Source organism: Anomaloglossus baeobatrachus, chromosome 3, assembly GCF_048569485.1.
Source record: "Anomaloglossus baeobatrachus isolate aAnoBae1 chromosome 3, aAnoBae1.hap1, whole genome shotgun sequence".
NCBI lineage: Eukaryota > Metazoa > Chordata > Amphibia > Anura > Aromobatidae > Anomaloglossus > Anomaloglossus baeobatrachus.
The window spans coordinates 186,254,211-186,271,200 of record NC_134355.1 but is presented as its reverse complement, the minus strand read 5'-3'; the positions used below and the strand labels follow the sequence as shown (position 1 = coordinate 186,271,200).

General features: G+C 39.8%; 1 protein-coding gene across 2 annotated transcripts; it reads right to left on the bottom strand.

Annotated features, from left to right (window-relative positions):
* Positions 1–5,672: 5,672 nt before the first annotated feature.
* Positions 5,673–12,429, bottom strand: LOC142296260 (syncytin-1-like). 2 transcript variants are annotated; one of them, XM_075339630.1, is made up of 2 exons: positions 12,111–12,429; positions 5,673–7,994 (listed from the first exon to the last, which is right to left on the bottom strand). In XM_075339630.1, the coding sequence occupies exon 2, from the start codon at positions 7,734–7,736 to the stop codon at positions 6,558–6,560; it is 1,179 nt and encodes a 392-aa protein (XP_075195745.1). In that variant the 5' UTR covers positions 7,737–7,994; positions 12,111–12,429; the 3' UTR covers positions 5,673–6,557. The 2 variants fall into 2 exon arrangements, with proteins under 2 accessions (XP_075195745.1, XP_075195746.1); XM_075339631.1 differs by having other exon boundaries at positions 5,673–7,983.
* Between the last annotated feature and the right edge of the window lie 4,561 nt (positions 12,430–16,990).

The following is a 16,990-nucleotide window of genomic DNA, read 5'->3' as shown; positions in this document are numbered from 1 at the left end:
AATCCTCACCTATGTCTTAATCTAAAACCTAAATTCTGGCTTAACCTAACTTTAACTGCTGGGCTAACCCTATCTCTAGCTCCTGGTCTGACCCTAACTCCTGTTTTAACTCTATTCCTAACCCATGGTCTAACCCTAACCCTAAATTTAACCCAGGACTCAACCCTAATCCTCACCTTTGGCCTAACCCAAACCTTAACCTTAAATTCAGGATAACCTAGCTATAGCTGCTGGACTATACATATTTCTAGCTTGTGGTCTGACCCTAACTTCTTTTTTAACTCTATTACTAACCCATGGTCTAACCCTAACCCTAGCCTTATTCTACGATCCAACAATAATCTTCACCTCTGGCTTAACCTAAACTTTAAATTCTGGCTTAACCTACGTTAAACTGCTGGACTAACCCTATTTCTAGCTCCTGATCTGACTCTAACTCCTGTTTTAACTCTATTCCTAACCCATGGGCTAAGCCTAACCCTAGTCTTAACGAAGGACCCAACCCTAATCCTCACCTCTGACTTAACCTAAACCTTAAATACTGGAATAACCTATCTTTAACTGCTGAAATAACAATATTTCTAGCTCCTGGTCTAACCCTAACTCCTGTATTAATTATAATCCTAACCCATGGTCTAAACCTAACGATAGCCTTAACTCAGGACCCAACTCTAATCCTCACCTCTGGCTTAATCTAAATCTTAAATTCTGGCTTAACCTAGGTTAAACTGCTGGACTAACCCAATTTCTATCCCCTAGTTTTAAACTAACTCCTGTTTTTACTCTATTCCTAACCCATGGTCTAACACTAACCCTAGCCTTAAACCAGCACTCATCCCTAATCCTCACCTCTGGCCCAACCCAAACCTAAACCTTAAATTCTGGGATAACCTAACTTTAACTGCTGGACTAACCCTATTTCTAGCTCGTGGTCTGACCCTAACTCCTGTTTTAACTCTATTACTAACCTATGATCTAACCTAACCCTAGCCTTAACCCAGGACCCAACCCTAATCCTCACCTCTGGCTTAACCTAAACCTTCAATTCTGGCTTAACCTAGGTTAAACTGCTGGACTAACCCTAATTCTAGCCCCTAGTTTTAAACTAACTACTGTTTTTACTCTATTCCTAACCCATGGTCTAACCCTAACCCTAACCTTAACCCAGGACTCAACCCTAATCCTCACCTCTGGCCTAACCCATACCTTAACCTTAAATTCTGGGATAACCTAACTTTATCTGCTGGACTAACCCTATTTCTAGCTCCTGGTCTGACCCTAACTCCTGTTTTAACTCTATTCCTAACCCATGGTCTAACCCTAGCCTTAACCCAGGACCCAACCCTAATCCTCACCTCTGACTTAACCTAAACCTTAAATACTGGAATAACCTATCTTTAACTGCTGAAATAAACCTATTTCTAGCTCCTGGTCTAACCCTAACTCTGGTTTTAACTCTAATCCTAACCCATGGTCTAACCCTATTGATAGCCTTAACTCAGGACCCAACTCTAATCCTCACCTCTTGCTTAATCTCAATCTTAAATTCTGGCTTAACCTAGGTTAAACTGCTGGACTAACCCAATTTCTATCCCCTAGTTTTAAACTAACTCCTGTTTTTACTCTATTCCTAACCCATAGTCTAACCCTAACCATAGACTTAACCCAAGACCCAACCCTAATCCTCACCACTGGCTTAACCTAAACCTTAAATTCTGGTTTAACCTAAATTAAACTACTGTACTAACCCTATTTCTATCTTCTAGTCTGACCCCAACTCCTGTTTTAACTCTATTCCTAACCCATGGTCTAACCCTAACCCTATCCTTAACCCACGACCCAACCCTAATCATTACCTCTGACTTAACCTAAACCTTAACCTTAAATTCAGGGTTAACCTAACTTTAACTGCTGGACTAACCCTATTTCTAGCTTGTGGTCTGACCCTAACTCCTTTTTTAACTCTATTACTAACCCATGGTCTAACCCTAACCCTAGCCTTAACCTAGGACCCAACCCTAATCTTCACCTCTTGCTTAACCTAAACTTTAAATTCTGGCTTAACCTAAGTTAAACTGCTGGACTAACCCTATTTTTAGACTAACTTCTGTTTTTATCTCTATTCCTAACCCATGGTCTAACCCTACCCTAGTCTTAACGAAGGACCCAAGCCTAATCCTCACCTCTGACTTAACCTAAACCTTAAATACTGGAATAACCTATCTTTAACTGCTGAAATAACCCTATTTCTAGCTCCTGGTCTAACCCTAACTCCTGTTTTAACTCTAATCCTAACCCATGGTCTAACCCCAACGATAGCCTTAACTCAGGACCCAACTCGAATCCTTACCTCTTGCTTAATCTAAATCTTAAATTCTGGCTTAACCTTTGTTAAACTGCTGGACTAACCCAATTTCTATCCCCTAGTTTTAAACTAACTCCTGTTTTTACTCTATTTCTAACCCAAGGTCTAACCCTAACCCTAGCCTTAACCCAGGACCATACCCTAATCCTCACATCTGACTTAACCTAAACCTTAAATACTGGAGTAACCCAACTTTAACTGCTGGACTAACCCTATTTCTAGCTCCTGGTCTGACCCTAACTCCTGTTTTAACTCTATTCCTAACCCATGGTCTAACCCTAACCCTAACCTTAACCCAGGACCCAACCCTTATCCTCACCTCTGATTTACCCTAAACCTTAAATACTGGGATAATCTAACTTTAACTGCTGGACTAACCTTATTTCTAATTCCTGTTCTGACCCTACCTCCTGTTTTAAGTCTATTCCTAACCCATGGTTTAACCCTAACCCTAACTTTAACCCAGGAATTAACCCTATTTCTAGCTCCTGGTCTAATCCTAACTCCTGTTTTAACTCTAATCCTAACCCATGGTCTAACCCTAACGATAGTCTTAACTCAGGACCCAACTCTAATCCTCACCTCTTTCTTAACCTAAATCTTAAATTCTGGCTTAACCTAGGTTAAACTGCTGGACTAACTCAATTTCAATCCCCTAGTTTTAAACAAACTCCTGTTTTTACTCTATTCCTAACCCATGTTCTAACCCTAACCCTAGACTTAACCCAAGACCCAACCCTAATCCTCACCACTGGCTTAACCTAAACCTTAAATCCTGGAATTACCTAACTTTAACTGCTGGAATAACCTTATTTCTAGCTCCTGGTCTGACCCTAACTCCTGTTTTAACTCTATTCCTAACCCATGGTCTAACTCTAACCCTAGCCTTAACCCAGGATCCAACCCTAATCCTCACCTCTGACTTAACCTTAAATAATGGGATAACCTAACTTTCACTGCTGGACTAACCCTATTTTTAATTCCTGGTCTGACCCTAACTCCTGTTTTAAGTGTATTTATAACCCATGGTCTAACCCTAACCCTAACCTTAACCCAGGATTTAACCATAATCCTCACCTCTGGCCTAACCCAAACCTAAACCTTAAATAACTTTAACTGCTGGACTAACCTTATTTCTAGCTAGTGGTCTGACCCTAACTCCTGTTTTAACTCTATTACTAACCCCTGTTCTAACCCTAACCCTAGACTTAACCCAAGACCCAACCCTAATCCTCACCACTGGCTTAACCTAAACCTTAAATTCTGGTTTAACCTAAGTTTAACTACTGGACTAACCCTATTTCTATCCCCTGGTCTGACCCCAACTAATGTTTTAACTCTATTCCTAACCCACGGTCTAGCCCTAACCCTATCCTTAACCCACGACCCAACCCTAATCATCACCTCTGACTTAACCTAAACCTTAAATACTGGAACAACCTAACTTTAACTGCTGGACTAACCCTATTTCTAGCTCCTGGTCTGACGCTAACTCCTGTTTGAACTCTATTCCTAACCCATGGTCTAACCCTAACCCTAGCCTTAACCCAGGACCCAACCCTAATCCTCACCTCTGACTTAACATAAACCTTAAATACTGGAATAACCTAACTTTAACTGCTGGAATAACCCTATTTCTAGCTCCTGGTCTGACCCTAACTCCTGTTTCAACTCTATTCATAACCCATGGTCTAACCCTAACCCTAACCTTAACCCAGGACTCAACCCTAATCCTCACCTCTGGCCTAACCCAAACCTTAACCTTAAATTCTGGGATAACCTAACTTTAACTGCTGGAATAACCATATTTCTAGCTTGTGGTCTGACCCTAACTCCTGTTTTAACTTTATTACTAACCCATGGCCTAACCCTAACCCTAGCCTTAACCCAGGACTCAACCCTAGTCCTCACATCTGGCTTAACCTAAACCTTAAATTCTGGCTTAACCTATGTTAAACTGCTGGACTAACCCTATTTTTAGCCTCTAGTTTTAAACTATCGTCTGTTTTTCCCTCTATTCCTAACCCATGGTCTAACCCTAACCCTAGCCTTAACCCAGGACCCAACCCTAATCCTCACCTCTGACTTAACCTAAACCTTAAATACTGGATTAACCTATCTTTAACTGCTGAAATAACCCTATTTCTAGCTTTTGGTCTAACCCTAACTCCTGTTTTAACTCTAATTCTAACCCATGGTCTAACCCTAACGATAGCCTTAACTCAGGACCCAACTCTAGACCTCACCTCTTGTTTAATCTAAATCTTAAATTCTGGCTTAACCTAGGTTAAATAGCTGGACTAACCCAATTTCTATCCCCTAGTTTTAAACTAACTCCTGTTTTTACTCTATTCCTAACCCATAGTCTAACCCTAACCCTAGCCCTAACCCAGGACTCAACCCTAATCTTTACCTTTGACCTAACCCAAACCTAAACCTTAAATTCTGGGATAACCTGACTTTAACTGCTGGACTAACCTTATTTCTAGCTCGTGGTCTGACCCTAACTCCTGTTTTAACTCTATTCCTAACCCACGGTCTAACCCTAACCCTAACCTTAACCCACGACCAAACCCTAATCATCATCTCTGACTTAACCTAAACCTTAAATACTGTAATAACCTATCTTTAACTGCTAGACTAACCCTATTTCTAGCTTCTGGTCTGACCCTAACTCCTGTTTTAACTCTTTTCCTAACCCATGGTCTAACCCTAACCCTAGCCTTAACACAGGACTCATCCCTAATCCTCACCTCTGGCATAACCCAAACCTAAACCTTAAATTCTAGGATAACCCAACTTTAACTGCTGGACTAACTCTATTTCTAGCTCCTGGTCTGACCCTAACTCCTGTTTTAACTGTATTCCTAACCCATGGTCTAACCCTAACCCTAGCCTTAACCCAGGACCCAACTCTAATCCTCATCTCTTGCTTAATCTAAACTTTAAATTCTGGCTTAACCTAGGTTAAACTGCTGGAATAACCCATTTCTATCCCCTAGTTTTAAACTAACTCCTGTTTTTACTCTATTCCTAACCCATGGTCTAACCCTAACCCTAGCCTTAAACCATGAGTCATCCCTAATCCTCAACTCTGTCGTAACCCAAACCTAAACCTTAAATTCTGGGATAACCTAACTTTAACTGCTGGACTAACCCTATTTCTAGCTCCTGGTGTTAGAGTCGGAGCCTCTTTCCTCTTAGGTAGCTGTGGGGAATCGGCCGGTTCTAAGTGTGACGCTTCAACAAACCAAGACAAGACGTCTGTAATCTGTTAAAAATCAGTCTAACACTGTTTATTATTGGTTACTCGGGCTTTTTATACTCTTCTTAGCTGGTTACATAATATGAGACATGTGATATAATTGCACAATTTTAGGTGGATACCAAATATCATAGGTCAAGGTTAATCTTTGTTATACTTCTGGGAGATAAACAAAGAACTGTCCAAAACTAGGTTCCCAGAATATGTCAGAGAGATATGTCAGGAAGGTATGTGATGGAGTACAGATTTCAAGGTTACAGAGGAGTAGATGGATATAATTATAATAGAAATGAATAGCATTGAGCCAAAAGGATACAAAGGTTTTAAGGGATGTGATAAGAAGTATTATGCCAAGTCTCATTTAACAATAAGACATATTTTGGGAAAAGATACAGAATTAGTCAGATTTTGGGAGCCAGACAGTATATTCTAAGAAAAGTGCATATTTGAAAGAGAACATATTCCAGGAAACCAAGTTATCACAATAGCAAATACAGATGTTGTTTATGCGACTTCGATAGAACATTGATTACATCATTTTCTTATATAAGATCAGACAATATGGTGTACAAGAGAAGACAAAGAAGACAAAATGGCTTCTCTAACAATTCCCCTCTTTTGATTAATTATGTTCTATCTTAGCTGTCCCTTCCTATGGGGTAGACCGCAAAGGCTTGTCCTACTTCACAATACACAAGGCTTTCCCTATGCGCATCATGGGGTCCTGCCATTCAAACGTGCTCTGTGGGATCGGCCTACGTTTTCCCTATACCCATCCTATCCACTGATCCTAGAGGGGAATATATTCATGGCTAGATGTAGTATAATATTGTATATATGTATTACCAGTTTATTCATTATATAAATGTGATATATGTTTGTGTAATCCGTGTAGTGTGTTTATATATCACACACTTTATGGTGTTTTTACACAGTATTAAAGTTCTCTTTTTGTTGATTTTCTTGCATCTTTTGGTCAATCAATTTCACAGGACTTCCACAGTAGGTACAGTCTGTCAAGTCCACCAAGGTCTCCCTGTTGCATATTATGCATCTGCATCTCTTTGTGGTCATTATGGTCATCATTACTTGGGTTTGGAGGGATTCAGTATCGACAACCTTTCCCTTTTTGAGTTTGTATTTTCCTGAAAAACAGTTACAATTAGCTCCTAGAATTTTCTTCACAAGCATTACAAATACCTTTATCAGCACTGCAATTACCAATATTATAAATGCTCCTTGAATCACATAATGTATTATCCCAGTGATCCATCCACCCACACCTTTGAATAAGTTCAGTGGGTTTAACCATGAGAGCCATGAAGGAAAGGGCAATTCACCTAGTGCATTGGCCTCCTTAAATCCCTTTTTCAATCTCTCTGCTTGGTTTATGTCATGTGTAACCTGCATCAGTCCTTCAGGGTTTATGAAGTGACGACATGAAGGTCCCACCACCTGACAGAAGCCTCCACTAGAAGCAGTGAGATAATCAAGTACCATCGAGTGTTGATTGGTAATGATAATGAGCTGTTCTGTGTAGGCTGAATCTATATTTATTGCATCAAATAATAGATCAGTCACGTTATCAAAAATATCTCCTAGTTCTTGAATCATTTGGGCATTACTCATTGTTCCCAACATTACTCCCAATGGACCTGTTAATACCATTCCCGCTTGGGCATACCATGGAGTACTGAATAAATGTTTCTGTGTCTGTTTATCAGAATTTGTGTCAGTATCACGTTTTGCAAGCATATGTTGAGGAATATTTTTATATGGGAAATCTTCCTCATTCCATACCCAGGTTGCAGGTTCTAATCTCGCCAATGTACAAGTTCCTTCTGCCCCCTTAGGGATCCATCTATAAGCCTTTTCCCCACAAACAATGTAAATACCTTTTGGAAGTTCAAACTGATACTCATTTAGTAGTGCCATTACCACTGATACAAATCGCAAAGTCTCATCATACAAACACCAAGAATCTTCTAAGTCAGTGGTAACTGTTCTATAAAATTGAAAAGGCATACAGTATGGTTCCTTGTCAATGGCTATTGACATTTCTGCTGCTCCATCACCCAATTGCCCTTCTTCAATTTCCTCATTCATGTGTATTCCTCTGCGGTTTGCACAAGTATCAGTGTCAAACAAAATATAAAAAGAGAAGCAGTACACAATACTTCCCTAATGCCATTTCCTTAGTCTTTGTGAACCCTCTTGCAGTGGGATGCATGGACTTTTACTAAGGTTGGTGTACTAAGTTGGACTTGGTGTAGATCCAAGCTTTCCCTCACATGTCTCCAGATTGTCACCCAGTCCCCCAGACTTCAGAGAATGTGTGCCAGATTGGAAGGATCTGGAATGAAACTGAAACCAACTGTTTATTACATGGTATTACATGTTTAATCAATCATTTATATAACAAAAATTGCACGTCTGATTACTGTATCCTACTGGATCTGAGAACAAAAATTGCACTTTGTACCTTTTATCTTTTATAAATATTTTTTATATACAATTTCTATCATGTGCTTTTCTAGCAATAACGTATCATTTTCTGCACTGGATTGCCTCTGACCAAATCTGGAAAGAAATTTACAGAACACGCACAAACTTGCATAACACCTGCTCATGGTATATCGCTATAATCTATCTGCGGTCTCTGAGATGGGAAGAGCCAATGCAGGGTATATTTCTATGAGACTATACAGTTTTCATTCTTACATTATTTTGGGCATGTATCTTACAAGTCTGGGTAAATCTGGACTAAATTCTGGTGTCACCCATACCTTGTCTCTTAAGACACACACTGATATCTGTTTTTCACAGAGAATTCCTTATTAATCTATTGGTTACCTGGACCATCAATAAGAAGAGAGCTTTTGGCAGAGAAATATTACCGCCCTGTATCCACAGACCTCAGTCAGCTGGGCTTCCTGCGTCTCTAACTCCACTCCTCGTTGAATTTCTTGTACCTGTAGGGATTTAAGAACACAAGGAGTGGCAGATGTCACGGACGTGACAGGAGCCACCAAGGTGGTCTGTACAGGGAAAGATGGAAAACTCTCAACTCTAGGCCCGGTTATTGTTTCTTTGTTAACTGCACCTGTGCAAGCATTTCTTTGGCTCCATCACTGTCAGCTCAGGTCTAGACTTTATCTTCATTTTACCTGGCTTATTTAACAACAGGAGAGCAACAACAGGAGAACCTTCATCCGGGATTGTACGTATTCTACAGTTTTTCATTTCAGTTGACATTCAGAAAAGATCTATCGCTTACATTTTTAACTATCTTACCCAGTTCTGTTCTTCCCATTCAGAGAGGGCCTCATCATCACTGCCCTCTGTACCAATATAGGTAAGGAAAGAGTGGTTTAAATTTTAATTATCTCGTGCTATGTAAACCGTAGCATTTCCAGTGCAGAGTCGACCAATCATCTGTAAAAATCTGTAAAAACAAAACTAAAAATATGTCATCATATCATTCTTATAACATTATCTCCGAACAGTTAATTGATCTTCCGTATTTTTACTTTATATGGTCAAAAATACTGAACAAAACAACTATATTTTCATATTCTAGTTAACAGACATGTTTCATAGTGACTATTACAAGGGAAGCGCTACTATACTACTAGAGTATATAATAGATAACCTCCTTTCCCCCCGTTTGTATATTTAGCCACCATTCAGTGGACAAATATACAGTGTTCTCCATCTTGTTTGTATATTTATCCACCATTGAGTGGACAAATATACAGTGTTCTCCATCTGTTCAAAACAATTGTCTCTAAACTTCATTTATCATCTGTGTCGAATAACAAAGTAGCTGGATTGAATACTATGAGTAGAGCTACCTTACACTTTGCTAGTCAGTACATTAATAAATATTTTGTCAGTACTTGAAGTAATAATTACTACACTGAGTGTGGTGCCTGTATTTCTAAGGTGAGTTACCAAATTAACATTAACATGCTTTCTTTGCACAGGCAACCACCACTCGGATATATGACCCACTAGATGGTGTTTTTTCCCAATTTATAACAAAACAAATAAAATGAGAGATATTCCAGTGCCGGTGCAGAGAGAATTATGAATCCACAGAGAATGTCACTCTTCAGCATCTCAAACCCCTCTTTTGCTTTTAGAGTCTGCTGATAGGGTTTTGTCTTTGTTACAAGCTGCCAGCACATGAAATAGTTGGCTGCATTTTCTCTGACGCTGAAGGAATGACATTCCCCAATTCACAACTCACCAATTGTTTCAATTCTGCATAACCTTATAATTCCTTCCTTTAGATAATTTTCTACCTGTTTTGTGATGGCTTCCATTCTGCTTTCTGCTCATGGGATATTGTCTAATACATACACATACAGGTACCTTTTACAGCCACTTATTGCTCATCAAGGTCAGTTTCTCTTCATCTAACTGAATTAAAGACATCATTACAACAAACATCAAATTATACACAATGACTGCATGCATAAAATTATCATTGCCACATGTGTCTGTCCTCTTTCTTTTTCTTTTTTTTCCTTCTCTTCTGAGGACAGTCCCTTTTCATGTACTCTATCTGTTCACATTCCAAACACAATCCTTTTTTCCTATATTCTTGTGAAATACATTTTTCTTCTTGTTTTCTTTTTATCATCTGATCCTCTATAGCTCTTATCATGTGCAGTGATTGTTCCAGAGGTACATATGAATATTCTACACATGTTTTTACTATTTTTTTTCTAAGATCCCCCCTTAACCCCTCCTTAAACATACCCTTAAATAGTATTATTTCTTTATGGTCCTTTAAGTCATAACCATGATCTGTAAAAATGGAAACACATCGAGCATGATATTTGTCTATACTTTCATCTTGCCCTTGAAACATTTCTGAACACAATTTATCAATAAATTTCTCCTCTAATACCTTAAGTCTATACTCATCGTTATGGTCATTTATAAGGGGATGATGGCGTTCGGATGTCCGGATCCATGCTGCCACCTGAGCATGGTATCCGTGCTTCTGAATCCATTGGTCATTCTCTCGGCTGAACTGCCGCCACCGGTAAAAAATCTAAACAACCTGTTTTAGGCATCCCCGCTTTTTTCAGTATCTTTGCACTATTTTTTACTGCCTTCTCCCCATTCTCCATTCTCACTAAATCAATCATCTTGAATCTTGGATCAATTTTGCTTGACTTAGTAGAATGTCTGGTAAGACTGGTTCCCATAGTGTTTTAGTTCAAGGGTAGCGATCCCTGTGTCACCGTATCACACTATCTGCTGAACTGCTCAAAGGTCGCGATCCTTGTCTTGCAGTTCTAGCGATTGACTATTCGGCTAGCTACTAATTCCCTTTCCTTCGAATTTAGTATTTACCTGCTAGCAGCCAATACTGAACCTCCCGCCTCCAAGGCAATCAAACCAGCTTCTACTTTCTGCTCTGTTCGAATCCTAATACACCATTGTCTAAGCAAGTAAAGACACACAAACAAACACAACTCCAATTGCAATAGCTATATATTCCTCATGCATCAGAATCATCTGATGCTGACACTTCTATTCCTCGTCACCCATGGTACAGGGTGTGCGTCTCATTGTCTTCAATATTGATTCTGATCCCATGCCCTGTTCTTGTGCTGGGGACATGAGATCCTGTTTGTTTGCGTGGTCTTGGTCTGCCACAGGCAGCACAATATTCGCACCAATCAGGATTTTGTTCTCCACACACACAAGTCCATCCCTCTGGCCCCGTTACTAGGGCTGACTCCCAGAGAGTGTAATCCAGTGGATCACCTCTCATTCCTAGTCCCTTCAACAACTTTCCTAAATCCTTTATTATAACTTTACCTTTCCTCACCAATGTTACTGAGCAAAGACAATGTTCACAAGTCATACGCAGCTTGGACTGTACCTCTAAGCATCAGAGATGCAAAACAACTGTTATCAATATATACTATAGAGGAATTAAAAGCTTTTCAACGCCTGTGGATAAATCAACCATGCATCATCACCATTTCCTTCTGCAAGACCAAGCTGAGCATATGAGCATATATTTGAGACAAAAACAATCCTAAACTTTCTTCTGTTTCTGCCCATCTAGAAACAAATTACATACTTCTAACTCAGTTAATACACGGCATTCCAATTCCATGAGCTCTGTACAGCGAGGGTGGGTCATAAGGTCACAACGCTGCAGTCTCTTCTCTCCCTCTCTTCTCTCCCCCCTCATTGTGCCCTGTAAGTCTCTGACAATACAGGGGAAAGTGATAGAATATTACCACCTAAAAAAAACCCCTCTCAATTATCAGATTGAAAAAGGTCATAAGAAGTAGCCAAGTATTATATTAGTTAATAGGTTAGTATTGTTAAATAGGTAAAGTGGGAAGACAGAAGAAGAAAGAAAAAAACTTTAGCAGCTTTACTTACAAGAACTACAACTTTGTTTTCAGCATATAGGACAAGACAAACAATAAACATAAAGGCTACCTGAGGATTTGCGAGTTTCCTGTTTATATCCCCCGGAAAGTGACTCGTGCCTTCTACCCCCTCTTGAAGAGAAATACTCTGAGATCAAAAAGCTCAACTTTACCCAGGTTTGATGTTAGTATTTTCTGTTCAAGCGAGGAAGATTGCTGTGTTCAGTTTTGGAAGGACTGAAAGGGGAAAGTCTTGGTCCCAGTTTTGGGATGGCTCGCTGGGTGCCTCCAAATTGTTAGAGTCGGAGCCGCTTTCCTCTCAGGTAGCTGTGGGGGATCGGCCGGTTCTTAGTGTGACGCTTCAACAAACCAAGACAAGACGTCTGTAATCTGTTAAAAATCAGTCTAACACTGTTTATTATTGGTTACTCGGGCTTTTTATACCCTTCTTAGCTGGTTACATAATATGAGACATGTGATATAATTGCACAATTTTAGGTGGATACCAAATATCATAGGTCAAGGTTAATCTTTGTTATACTTCTGGGAGATAAACAAAGAACTGTCCAAAACTAGGTTCCCAGAATATGTCAGAGAGATATGTCAGGAAGGTATGTGATGGAGTACAGATTTCAAGGATACAGAGGAGTAGATGGATATAATTATAATAGAAATGAATAGCATTGAGCCAAAAGGATACAAAGGTTTTAAGGGATGTGATAAGAAGTATTATGCCAAGTCTCATTTAACAATAAGACATATTTTGGGAAAAGATACAGAATTAGTCAGATTTTGGGAGCCAGACAGTATATTCTAAGAAAAGTGCATATTTGAAAGAGAACATATTCCAGGAAACCAAGTTATCACAATAGCAAATACAGATGTTGTTTATGCCAATTCGATAGAACATTGATTAAATTTTTTTCTTATATAAGATCAGACAATATGGTGTACAAGAGAAGACAAAGAAGACAAAATGGCTTCTCTAACACTGATCTGACCCTAACTCCCGTTTTAACTCTATTCCTAACCCATAGTCTAACCCTAACCCTAGCCTTAACCCAGGACCATACCCTAATCCTCACCACTGACTTAACCTAAACCTTAAATACTGGGGTAACCCAACTTTAACTGCTGAACTAACCCTATTTCTAGCTCCTGGTCTGACCCTAACTCCTGTTTTAACTCTATTCCTAACCCATGGTCTAACCCTAACCCTAACCTTAACCCAGGACTCAACCCTAATCCTCACCTCTGGCCTAACCCAAACCTTAACCTTAAATTCTGGGATAACCTAACTTTAACTGCTGAACTAACAATATTTCTAGCTTGTGGTCTAACTCCTGTTTTTACTCTATTACTAACCCATGGTCTAACCCTAGCCTTAACCCAGGACCCAAACCTAATCCTCACCTCTGGCTTAACCTAAACCTTCAATTCTGGCTTAACCTAGGTTAAACTGCTTTACTAACTCTAATTGTAGCCCCTAGTTTTAAACTAACTCCTGTTTTAAGTCTATTCCTAACCCATGGTCTAACCCTAACAATAAACCTTAACCCAGGACTCAACCCTAATCCTCACCTATGGCCTAACCCATACCTTAACCTTAAATTCTGGGATAACCTAACTTTATCTGCTGAACTAACCCTATTTCTAGCTCCTGGTCTGACCCTAACTCCTGTTTTAACTCTATTACTAACCCATGGTCTAACCCTAACCCTAGCCTTAACCTAGGATCCAACCCTAATCTTCACCTTTAGCTTAACCTAAACTTTAAATTCTGGCTTAACCTACGTTAAACTGCTGGACTAACCCTATTTTTAGCCCCTAGTTTTAAACTAACGTCTGTTTTTTCCTCTATTCCTAACCCATGGTCTAACCCTAACCCTAGCCTTAATCCAGGACCCAACCCTAATCCTCACCTCTGACTTAACCTAACCTTAAATACTGGAATAACCGATCTTTAACTGCTGAAATAACCCTATTTCTAGCTCCTGGTCTAACCTTAACTCCTGTTTTAACTCTAATCCTAAACCATAGTCTAACCCTAACCCTAGCCTTAACCCAGGACTCAACCCTAATCCTCACCTCTGGCCTAACCCAAACCTAAACCTTAAATTCTGGGATAACCTGACTTTAACTGCTGGACTAACCTTATTTCTAGCTCGTGGTCTGACCCTAACTCCTGTTTTAACTCTATTACTAAACCATGTTCTAACCCTAACCCTATAGAAGAAAGAACCGGATGCAGTTAGGAATAGAGTTAAAACAGGAGTTAGGGTCAGACCAGGAGCTAGAAATAGGGTTAGTCCAGCAGTTAAAGTTAGGGTATTCTAGTATTTAAGGTTTAGGTTAAGTCAGAGGTGATGATTAGGGTTGGGTCGTGGGTTAAGGCTAGGGTTAGGGTTAGACCAAGGGTTAGGAATAGAGTTAAAACCGGAGTTAGGGTCAGACCAGAAGCTAGAAATAGGGTTAGTCCAGTAGTTTAACTTAGGTTAAACCAGAATTTAAGGTTTAGGTTAAACCATTTGTTGAGGATTAGGGTTGGGTCTTGGGTTAAGTCTAGGGTTAAGGTTAGAACATGGTTTAGTAATAGAGTTAAAACAGGAGTTAGTTTCAGACCACGAGCTAGAAATAAGGTTAGTCTAACAGTTAAAGTCAGGTTATCCCAGAATTTAAGGTTTAGGTTTGGGTTAGGCCAGAGGTGAGGATTAGGGTTGAGTCCTGGGTTAAGGCTAGGAGTAGGGTTAGACTATGGTTTAGGATTAGAGTTAAAACAGGAGTTAAGGTTAGACCAGGAGCTAGAAATACGGTTATTTCAGCAGTTAAAGATAGGTTATTCCAGTATTTAATGTTTAGATTAAGTCAGAGGTGAGTATTAGGGTTGGGTCCTGGATTAAGGCTAGGGTTAAGGTTAGACCATGGGTAAGAAATAGAGGAAAAAACAGACGTTAGTTTAAAACTAGGGGCTAAAAATAGGGTTAGTCCAGCAGTTTAACGTAGGTTAAGCCAGAATTTAAAGTTTAGGTTAAGCTAGAGGTGAAGATTAGGGTTGGATCCTAGGTTAAGGCTAGGGTTAGGGTTAGACCATGGGTTAGTAATAGAGTTAAAACAGGAGTTAGGGTCAGACCACAAGCTAGAAATAGGGTTAGTCGAGCAGTTAAAGTAAGGTTATTCCTGAATTTAAGGTTAAGGTTTGGGTTAGGCCAGAGGTGAGGATTAGGGTTGAGTCCTGGGTTAAGGTTAGGGTAAGGGTTAGACCATTGGTTTGGAATAGAGTTAAAACAGGAGTTAGGATCAGACCAGGAGCTAGAAATAGGGTTAGTCCAGCAGTTAAAGTTAGGTTAAGCCAGAATTTAAGGTTTAGGTTAAGCCATAGGTGAGGATTAGGGTTGGGTCAGGGGTTAAGGCTAAGGTTAGGGTTAGACCATGGGTTAGTAATAAAGTTAAAACAAGAGTTAGGGTCAGACCACGAGCTAGAAATAGGGTTAGTCCAGTAGATAAAATATTAGGTTATCCCAGAATTTAAGGTTTACGTTTGGGTTAGGCCAGAGGTGAGGATTAGGGATGGGTCAGGGGTTAAGGCTAGGGTTAGGGTTAGACCATGGGTTAGTAATAGAGTTAAAACAGGAGTTAGGGTCAGACCACGAGCTAGAAATAGGGTTAGTCCAGCAGATAAAATGTTAGGTTATCCAAGAATTTAAGGTTTAGGTTTGGGTTAAAACAGAGGTGAGGATTAGGGTTGGGTCCTGGGATAAGGTTAGGGTTAGGGTTAGACTATGGGTTCGGAATAGAGTTAAAACAGTAGTTAGGGTCAGACCAGGAGCTAGAAATAGGGTTAGTCCAGCAGTTAAAGTTAGGTTATTCCAGTATTTAAGGTTTAGGTTAAGTCAGAGGTGATGATTAGGGTTGGGTTGTGGGTTAAGGCTAGGGTTAGGGTTAGACCGTGGGTTAGGAATAGAGTTAAAACAGGAGTTAGTTTAAAACTAGGGGATAATAATTGGGGTCAGACCAGAAGCTAGAAATAGGTTTAGTCCAGTAGTTAAACTTAGGTTTAACCAGAATTTAAGGTTTAGGTTAAGCCAGTGGTGAGGATTAGGGTTTGGTCTTAGGTTAAGTCTAGGGTTAGGGTTAGAACATGGGTTAGTAAAAGAGTTAAAACAGGAGTTAGGGTCAGACCACGAGCTAGAAATAAGGTTAGTCCAGCAGTTAAACTTAGGTTATCCCAGAAATTAAGGTTTAGGTTTGGGTTAGGCCAGAGGTGAGGATTAGGGTTGAGTCTTGGGTTAAGGTTAGGGTTAGGGTTAGACCATGGGTTAGAAATAGACTTAAAACAGGAGTTAGGGTCAGACTAGGAATTAGAAATAGGGTTAGTCCAGCAGTTAAAGTTAGGTTATCCCAGTATTTAAGGTTTAGGTTAAGTCAGAGGAGAGGATTAGGGTTGGGTCCTGGGTTAAGGATAGGGTTAGGGTTAGACCATGGTTTAGGAATAGAGTAAAAACAGGAGTTAGGGTCAGACCAGGAGCTAGAAATAGGGTTTTTTCAGCAGTTAAAGATAGATTATTCCAGTATTTAAGGTTTAGATTAAGTCAGAGGTGAGGATTAGGGTTGGGTCCTGGACTAAGGCTAGGGTTAGGGTTAGACCATGGGTTAGGAATAGAGGAAAAAACAGACGTTAGTTTAAAACTAGGGGCTAAAAATAGGGTTAGTCCAGCAGTTTAACGTAGGTTAAGCCAGAATTTAAAGTTTAGGTTAAGCTAGAGGTGAAGATTAGGGTTGGATCCTAGGTTAAGGCTAGGGTTAGGGTTAGACCATGGGTTAGTAATAGAGTTAAAACAGGAGTTAGGGTCAGACCACAAGCTAGAAATAGGGTTAGTCCAGCAGTTAAAGTTAGGTTATCCCAGAATTTAAGGTTAAGGTTTGGGTTAGGCCAGAAGTGAGGATTAGGGT

Coding starts and splice junctions, on each gene's coding strand:
- LOC142296260 (XM_075339630.1), bottom strand. CDS start 7,736: ATGAATGAGGAAATTGAAGAAGGGCAATTGGGTGATGGAGCAGCAGAA.